Here is a 10,000-nt window from a genome sequence, read left to right as displayed (position 1 = left end):
AAAAATACAAGGTTTGTAAAAAAAATTGCCTTTCATGCCTTAGTTTCTAGTCTGTTAGCTGCATGTTCTACTAATTACTTGTCCTTCAAATCCACATTATAGAAAGTGCACGGTGAAAGATTTGCATTGGACAAAGCTGGCTCTGTTGGTGCCGGTGTAGACCTTTAATTATATTCTCCAGTTAGATTGCTGGTATTATTAAAATGGGAAGCAATTTCTGTTGATTCATAATCTCCACAAATCCAGATTATTTAACTTTTAAAAATCCACCTTATAAATACACAATTTTGAATACTATATTTTTTTATATCTATGTATCTTTATAGATAGATAGATAGGTATGTAGATAGATATATAGATCGCTAATCAGAATGGACAAACAGATCCAGAATTATAAGCAAAGATGATAGACAGACAGATGCATACAGTTCCAAGGAGATAGAAATATTACAATACATTTTGGGTGGACGGGATTAGGAACTTGTCAGGTACCTATCTGAGGGTTGAAAGTTACTAAATATCTAAGGGTTTAAGTCTAATCATCACACGAGCAGCACCGCTTAACACACCTACAAATTCTGTAAAAGCATAACCAAAAATTATCTACATTCAGGAATTACCCCCTCCAAAAAATTCTAAAAGTGGGGGGAGTAGGCAATCACGGGAATTCTCATTAAAAGCTCACCAAAAACTATATTCTGAGTACTTAACATTACAAAATTATGAGTGAGAATGACTCAAAGTCTAATGCAATATATTCAATATATGTTAGTAATAGTTCATTTTCCTATTTCATTCTGTAATAGCACTATTTTTTTCCATATCAAAATTACTTATTCCCATCAAAACTTTTTTGACATGTATAAAGATCTGTTCATGAAGCTGGATGTTGAATTCTGTGGAAAAAAATACTCAGATATACAGTACATATATCAACAGAGACTTTTCAAATGAATTTTGAAAAGGGAAATTTTCCATTCTAAGGTAATAGTCAGATATTCCAACAATGACAACCAGAACATGGGTGGTAGACAGCTGTCTCAAATACTAGAAATCTGTTCTCAGCTTACGCCCCAATAGGTTGCCTACAACAGCTGGCAGTCATTGCTATAGCTACAATCCAGAAATTAGGTGTTTTTCACTCAAAGGTTATTGGTCTTGCTCAGAGTAATCTTTAACAAATGAGAATTGTGACACTTAAGGCAGGATAAGAACTTCCTAAAATAAGAATGATCTCTTTACTCAATTGAAAAACTATATAAATGTAATAACAACAATAATCACCATAATAGAACAAAGTATCAAATCTATAATCACATACCATTCACTTCTAGAATAAACAAGTGAAAAATAACCCACTGAAAGCCCTAAAAAGAGAAATGAACATACATGTTTTACTAGGACACAGTAATAAAGCAACTTACTGGAATGATTTATTCAGCACATACATTGTCTGTATAAGAATCTTATGTTAGCTTAACTTGCACACAGAATCAAAACTGCCAGATGAGGAGATGAACACATGAAAAAGGAGAGCAAGTTACACTGAAACATGGAAGAATTGACAAATTAGTTCACTCCAATTTCAATCAGTTTCACAGAGAATATGGTATGAAAAAAGGAAAAATGACATTCACTCTCTCAACCAATCACTCCTTTTGTTCAAGATGATGGGTGGGGTTGGGGTGAGGGAATCTTTTCTTTCTCAAAAATATCTTAACATGCAAAGAAAATAATTACTATATGCATACTCATTACAATCAAGCACACAGGGAACAATGCATCCCTTTCATCATCATTTCCTATTGCTAAACACCACCCAAGCACATGCTTACTCACTTTTTCATGAAAGTGAAGAATATTTTCTAGCTTTAAGAGAATCAATTTGATTCTTAGCACAGGCATTCTCAGGTGGAAAGGATGGTGGTGGGTGGCAGGGGTGGGGAAAGGAAAGGGGAGTTGTAGGTGACCCACTTGACATACAAACAGTATTATGAACCTGAATATGAATGATTTCCAATCATCTCCGCGAGTAAAGCCACACAAGATATAAGAGGGGTAGGCAAAAACCACGGAATTAATCTGCATATATATATTAATCTAGTTATCAAAACTATGATCCAGGGATACAGTGACTTTAGTGTGTGCTGGCACTTTGCACAACACAGCTTCATTGGCTCTCCTCTTCACTGCATTTATAACCCTGACACTAATCACAAAAAAAGAGCCCAATGTTCCGCTCTCGAAAGGAAGGCATCTTTGATGTGATATACTTATATGTACAACAGCATAGAGAAAAATATGTTGCCTGGGAATGCAGCAAGTATTTGTGCTGACAAAACATCTAAAAATAAATCATAGAAATAAATATACATCCTTCTAAAACAAGTAATAAAAACAAAGGAAACAAAAACTAGAAAATTTTCAAATAAAAAATAACACACTACTAACTTTACCAATTTACCTACAAAACTTGTATTTCTCGGGTGACAGCACTATCTCAGAAGGACATAACATTTCATTAAAACTTCCGGGCGTAAAAACACAACCCTTCTCCGATGCCCGTGCAGATCCACTCCAATATAATTCAGAAACTTTCACTCAAGGGAGGGGAGGGGAAAAAAATGCTCAAGATGTAAAGTTTGCTCTTTATAAACAAGAAATATATATCTATTAGGTATATATAAATAAAGAGAGAGGAAAAAAAAAAGAAAGAAAAATGTCCAAACAGTTTGTTGCAGACAGACACACTGATCAGAAATGTGGTCAATATTTTTATTTTTCATTTTTTTATTTGTAAAAAGAAATAATCTACAACCAGTTACCAACAGCCGATGCACAAACACACACACAAGTTTTGCTTCAAACTTTTATAACTTAAGCACTGGTAAAGCAATGTCAATGATCATGTCAAATAAATAAGGAGAAGTGGCTCTTTATTAATTAATGCCACACATAAAATTAAATATATATATATGTAAACAGTATATAAAACTTAACCATGGCAATAAATTTCTCCCCCACTATTCCTTCCTATATTTCTAACAAGATTTCCATTTAGTTCCTGCCATGTTATAAATAACACGTGATTAATCTTTTCTTTTTTTTTACAATCATTTATATTTCAATGCTAAAAGCATAAAAAAAATCAAGATCTTGATATAGTCCACACTATTATTAGTAATTGAATGCATCTTCTAATCAATGAAAAAAAGAAGGAAAAAAAAAAAAAAGAGAATAGAAAACAGAAAAATAAGAAAACAAGGAATCAATATACCCATATAACTGGACGTCAATCTACAATCTAGCCATGTTAATACCCACTTGCTGGACGCCTTCTAGGGGAGTTCACGCAATATCTCCTCTTCGTAATATTGTCCCACCAAAGGATGCGCTTGTGTCTAGGGGAGGAGGGAGAGGAATCCTCCTTCAACTCAATGTCACTTGCTGCAGTAGCGGGTATTCTATATAAAAAATTGTCTGAGACTAACAAGTTAACAGACTCCTAAAGCTGAAGGAATTTTCTCTCTCTCTCTCTCTAAAAGGATCCAAGATAAACACACTTTCTGTCTACACTACATTCTCAATATCACATCAGGGCGTCGCAATTGTAAAGGGGGGAGAGAACCTCTCCGCAGTGTCACGGGTGACTTAACAGATGAGGCCACAGATCGTGTAGAAAGTTTTTGTGCTAGACTCGACCCCCTCACGGAATTATTTTCCTAGTGGCTCACCTCACACTGGTGTGGCACATGGCTTTCCAATTTTCTCTTTTTTAAGTGCGGTACTTTTTTCTTCTTTTTTTTTTCACTTTTTTTTCAGCTATCTGGAATTTTTTCTGGCATGTATGGGGAATACTACAGTGCCTTTTTCTGAGATATGCTATTGTCTGTCCTTATGAAGCAGTAGTCTGTCGTCCTGTCACAAACCGACCAACCGCACAAGTCTCCTCCTTTAATCTATCTTAACGGTGGAATATATCTTTCGCACAAACTTGCTGGTGCCTACATAGCCAATGGTGCCACACATTATGCCCAGAGTGACGCTGAATAGGGCCATGTAGCCAAAATAAAAACTGGTCTGGAAGAAACCATACATCCTGAAGAAGAGAGAAAAATATGTTATCTATAAAGAAAACATTTACGAGGTAGTCAACAATATTTCTTTACAAAGTTGTAATACTAGACAGTTTTTCTTCTTATCTATATTTTGTCAAAGAGAGGAAAAGAGATACAAGAACATAGGCAACACTTACTTTGTTTTGAAAAAGAAGTAATAGGTGGCATAGAGGTAAACATAGCCAGCAGTAGAGGCAGCCGCTAAGAAGCTGGTCCACTGCCACCGGTAGTCCTCTGCATTGAGCAAGAAGTACGCACACACTATGGTGACACATACAACCACCACTAGGAGAATCAGGAACACCAGCAACATGAAGCCATACACATAGTAAATCTTGTAGGCCCAGAAGGAAGTGAAGATGAAATACCTGGGGAAACAAACAATTATGTAACAGTAGGAGTAGTAATCCTCATCTCAGCCAGGTTCATGAATAGTCCACTGTAGATTTGTTTCATTGGTTGTATTTATACATAGATGGCTTTGCAAGCACCTGGTCATCAAGGAGTCAATCGATAAACTTATTTAAACTCAACGGTTTACCCCCATTCCTTGAACTGGGGGGGGGGGGGGGTATTAGTTCTAATATTTCTATCATTAAATTTAGCATTATTTTTGACATAATCATTAAAATCATATCAATTTTACCAATTATAAAAACAATCAAAATATGCATTTTTTTCTGAGAATTCAAGAAAAGAAGTAAATAGGGGGGATTCTTTACTAACTAATCATTTGTAAACAAAATCAATAACCTAAATTTGCCATGTACAGGGCATTTACCCACGCTGCCCTTAAAATGTTGAACCATTAATTATAAAACTGATGATAAAAAGGTTAACGACAATGTTAAAAAAAATAACCATCATCAGAGTAAACTTTTGTGCTTTTAGCACATAAGTCTGAAATTGAAATCCATCTGTGAAAAAATTCTATAAGCAAATACACAAACAGGGAACAAGATAATGAAAAAGCTAGAGTTAAATAAAATAAAATAAATAAACAAAAACCAAAGAGAAAATGGATTTTACAAAGACATGAAAAAAAGGACAACCACTCACATTTCAATAAAAATGGAGCCAAAAGGTAGTATACCCCCTAGAGGGATGATAACCAAGGGCTCCATAAACCACTTCTTCTCAGGGATGGGCCGTGGAACTGCGTTGATACGGCAGGGGTAGTTGGGCTGCCCAGCCAGGTTTCGGCCCAGCACTGTCCCCACAAGGGTGAGGGGGAGGATGACGAAAGTGCAGATACAGATGACGGCCAGCTGAATGGACAAACAACAAAAACTTTTGTCACGCACATTGGGGGTTAGAATACATACCCTTAGGGAAACCCACATCAGATAAGACATCATTAACAGCGATGTCTCTGTCAGAGTTTACAGCTAGTCACCCACTGTGTACCCACCATCTGCAAGGCAATGAATGGCATCTTTTCACTCACTTGCCAGGACTGCATGCACTTCCTAAGGTGAGTGTGTGATAGAAAAATACCTGAAAATGTATTGTGAATATCTGGTGCAGATTAAAGTAAAAGAGGAATATATTAAGTCAAGTTATCAATAAATACTGGTATAGGAAGTGAAGAAGTGACTATCTCAAATTTGCATGCCAACACACACATATGCACACGCATACTAATGAGCATACACACAAGCACACACACACAAACACGCAAACATGCTCATGCATATGCACATACATGCACACACATGCCCAGTCACTCACTCTCTCATTCACTCTTTCACTTGCTTTCTTGCTCACTCAATCACGTTTTCTCTTTCCATCTATATCTCTCTCACTTGCACCCATCTCACCATGAACCACACCAACCAGTGACTTACCATAATAGTGAATGCAATGGCTCTGGAGGCATGGTAGTAGATAGCAATGAAGTTGATGAAGAAAGCAGTGCCACACACTAGGGATGGCAGCATGAATGCTGACATCATCATCTGCCGAATCCAAACTTTCCCTGTCGAGGTAATGAGGGGTGTTAATGACTGGTATGATGGCATATGAAGAAGGATGATGATGATGGTACAAGTAAATGTTAACAAAAGTAACCATTGGGATGAATATTCAGAGTCATGTCTTTTTCCTTTCAGTAAAATCACTTAAATTTCATTTGACTCCTCAAGAATGAAAAGTTCACAAGATGAATGAAGAGCCATTCAACTCATGGATAAAATTACTTTTGCAGTCTATCATATCATGTACCACACATATCTGAGAAGAATAATTGTTGTATGTCATCCTTTACCCTCCCCCTTGACCTTATGGGGCACATTCCTGTCTTTGCAGGTAGGAGATGAAGGGCTGCTGGAGTGGCTTAGCTTTTACCTTATGAGGTGGGGTGACCATAATGCCTCTAATCTAAACAGCCAAACAGGCAGTCAGGCTTATTGGATCACATCATACATGAACTATGGTGCACAAAAATTTTACGAGCTGGCTTATAGCAGTGGATGGATATCAAGTAGCCAAACCTAGCTGTCCAGCTTTGATCTGCAACCCAGGGAGAGCATTTCATTCCCATTTTCTATGTACTCACTGCTCTGGCTTGTCCTATAATAATTACTGCAGTGAGCTGGCCAATAACCTGAGAGGCATTACATGAGCCTGTTTCTATCTATAGATCTAGTTTACTATACTGAATTTTATATCAAGGTGAGAAGGTTAAGAGCTTAACCTGTTGGATCCGGTTGTCTCACACAAATTACAGTGCCCAAAATATGGGCAGTGGGTTGCATAAGTAGCCAACATCTCGGGCATGCGGCGCATATGCTGGGTGTGGGAGTGGGCCAACACTCATGAATAATAACAAAACTCTGAGCTTCGCTTTTACAAATCTAGTATGTATAAACTTTTTTTTTTTTTTTTTTTCCATTAATAGATTATTTTTCCTGCATAAGCTCCATATCATCTCTCTATGTAAATAACTCAGCGCAAGAAAAAAAAAAAATTATTTGTGTCATATATCTTATTTTCTCATAATTTTCAATTTTCTGTAATACAACCTGCTCCGCCAGTCACAGCAGCCAGGAATACGATGCGCAGCATGGAAATGGTGTCCTCCCTGGAGCCAGTGCTCTTCCAGTCACGGTTACGCACCTTACATTCCACATTCATTTATCAATGGGAATAATGCTAAAGCCCTCTTCTAAGCGCCAAATGAAGAGGTTTGTGCACTCATGGTGAGTCTTTGTCACCCTAGCCTTCGCTCATGACAGCAAGTTCACATTACCCGGCCCGCAGTCATTTTGTTCGATGCCACGTTCACATCACCCAGCCGTCTACCCAGATTTCTCCAGGAAAGGACCGTAACATCATCCGGAACACAGAACACAGCCCCCATACGCATCACAGTAAAAATGCTTCACAACAGTAAGCTAGAGTTTCCAATGTCCAATCCTGTAAGTGTGCTAATTACTAAAATGCTCTTGGGTAACCTCTCGACTTGGAGGGCTTATAGGTCATGGGAAAGTTCTAGTAAAGCTTAATGATTCCTGTCTTTTCCCCTAGGGATGAGACAGGATTCATTGTAAATCCTGATGTCCACTTAAGCAGGAAGACAGGAGAAAGGGTAAAAAAGAATGGGAATGAAAAAATGGAACAGAGGAGGCATTCCACTGTTCCCAAAAAACATTTCCATTCCTTTTTCTAAACCAATAGACCAAAGACAGAGCACTCACCTCCCATTCGCGCATATAATGAGCCTCCAAAGTAACCGTTTACAGGTGATGTGGCAGCATAGATGAAGATGGCAATGCTGACCATAGACCCTCGTCTGATTTTTGATAGGAAGATGGGAACATTAATATATGTGAACAAAGTAGTGTAAAGTAATTATTTTGGTATAAATATGTTGGCCTAACATAAAATATTTATACAGGTATACCTACCTCTTCAGTTACCCATATTAGTAATAACTCTTGGTCATTTACATTATCATTTATACAGCAAACAAATTAAACCCTAACAAGACCTTACATTCTCAGTAAGCTCAATCAACACAGAGACAACATTGCTCTCATATCCCACTATCCTTGGGAAGGAAAGGATAGAATAAAACATTACAATAAATAATGCTAGAATTGCATTCTGATATTATATATTGTAATGTTTTATTCTTAATCTAATATCTATATACTTAAAATAGCAAATGGTCTGACAACTGCCTCCAATGCATTTCTTGAAATCAGATGAACTACTGAGAGGGTACAATAATTCAACCTTCACATTTTTGCTACAACTGCAGAGGGAAATTTTTAAACTAATTTAATGGGAAGGGCATTTGTTATTCTACATATCCATTACTTTATAATCATTTCAAACTTCCCGAGTTAGACAACTACATATGTAGAAACATCCTGGCCAGTGAGGATCCTCACAAAAGCCCAAGGGCAATGCATACTCACTCTGTATACAGTTCACCAACAATGGCAAGGAGGATGACGAGGAAGGTGACGGTAAGCATCTGGTAGCCCGAGCCCACAAGCGCTGAGAAGAGCATGGGGTGCGATGGGGGGCGGAAGACATCTCCATGGACCTGTTTCCAGCCATACTCATCACCAAGGTCTCGTTCCTGAGGGGAAGTGGGGACAGAGATTGAGGTTGATTCCATGTCTCTCCAAAAGAGGAAGTTTGTATATTTTTTTGTTTTTATAATTTTCTTTTACATCTTCCCTCATAATACTTGATATCCTAAGCCTATTCCTCATCCTCAGCTTTTCCTTATTTTTCTCTACCTAACCTATTTCATTTCTCATTTTTATTATTATCTTTCTACTCTTCCAACTCTGACTCTTGTGCTTTTCTTCCTCACTTTGTAATTTCCTTTTCCCTTTTACTTCCTCCACCATCTCCCTCTCCAAATTTTTCTCTTCACCATTCACTTTCTCCAAAGGATGATGAAAAGGTGAAGATGGCATGAACTAAGCACAAATTTCAGTCCACTCCAGTCTACCGTTTAAGAAATTTACATACTTACAAATAAGATGATAACTGGTTTTATGTCACAAACTGTTTACATCAAGCCATTACCCCAAGTTGGTGCCTTTCCTAACCTTAGACTGCTGCAGGACTTGACCCCACTTGACCCTACTGGGTTCCCAGCCTCACACACTATACATAGGCTCACTCCACCTTCTCAACCTTTATACCATTACCTGAGCTACCATGCCATCCCCACCTTAAAGGTACAGTCACACTACCTATAAATTTCACTGGAACCCAGCGATTTTCACAATGTGAAAAGAACCATCTGCTTTGTCCAGTGGAATCGTGACATCAAAACAAACTGCAGAAACTCGCTATGGATGCTTTATGTTCGAAAGCATTTCCTTTCAAACCTTTTCTAGGTGGAGGGAGTAAATTGCTTCAGAATTCAACATTTCGAATATTCACAGGATCTGCGGTTTCAACTTGAAGTTAACAGCTACGCTTTTGTTTATATTCATCAGTCAAAGGAGAATCCATGGTCATTTTTTTTTTTTTTTTTTTTACTTTTTATTTGTATATTAGCTTAAATTTCAATGTAAATATTGATGTAAAACTAAATATGAATAATACTGAATAATGTAAAATATATAATAATCCTTATGCTTTGAAATGAAAATATATGCATACCTTGCATACTATAGATTCTCAACATATGTAATTTTTCCATTCATCCATCAAATGACAAGAGAGAATTCATCAAATCCCATCAAACGCGTGGGTGAAGTCCAGTGGATTAAGTCCATCGATGGGCAGATTCCTTTAAAAAACGCTAGATTTCACAAATCTATGGGTAGTCTGAGCATACCTTTACCCCTTTCCCCTTTCCCCAGATCCTAATTACACTCACCATGTCATCCATTTCCTCATCTTTGGAG

General features: G+C 37.4%; 1 protein-coding gene across 1 annotated transcript in view; it reads right to left on the bottom strand.

Annotated features, from left to right (window-relative positions):
* Nucleotides 1–1,420: 1,420 nt before the first annotated feature.
* TM9SF3 (transmembrane 9 superfamily protein member 3) overlaps nt 1,421–10,000 on the bottom strand; it is a 24,197-nt gene continuing 15,617 nt past the window's right edge. Inside the window, exons 5-11 of the mRNA XM_027373767.2 lie at nt 9,973–10,000; nt 8,543–8,709; nt 7,817–7,911; nt 5,966–6,096; nt 5,178–5,386; nt 4,256–4,486; nt 1,421–4,099 (exon numbers count right to left, since the gene is read on the bottom strand). The exon at nt 9,973–10,000 is cut by the window's right edge and continues 104 nt beyond it. Coding sequence (XP_027229568.2) covers nt 3,955–4,099; nt 4,256–4,486; nt 5,178–5,386; nt 5,966–6,096; nt 7,817–7,911; nt 8,543–8,709; nt 9,973–10,000 — 1,006 coding nt within the window. The 3' untranslated portion in view covers nt 1,421–3,954. The remainder of the gene's footprint in view (nt 4,100–4,255; nt 4,487–5,177; nt 5,387–5,965; nt 6,097–7,816; nt 7,912–8,542; nt 8,710–9,972) is intronic.

Source organism: Penaeus vannamei, chromosome 29, assembly GCF_042767895.1.
Source record: "Penaeus vannamei isolate JL-2024 chromosome 29, ASM4276789v1, whole genome shotgun sequence".
Lineage (NCBI taxonomy): Eukaryota > Metazoa > Arthropoda > Malacostraca > Decapoda > Penaeidae > Penaeus > Penaeus vannamei.
This window is presented reverse-complemented; position numbering and strand designations above follow the sequence as displayed.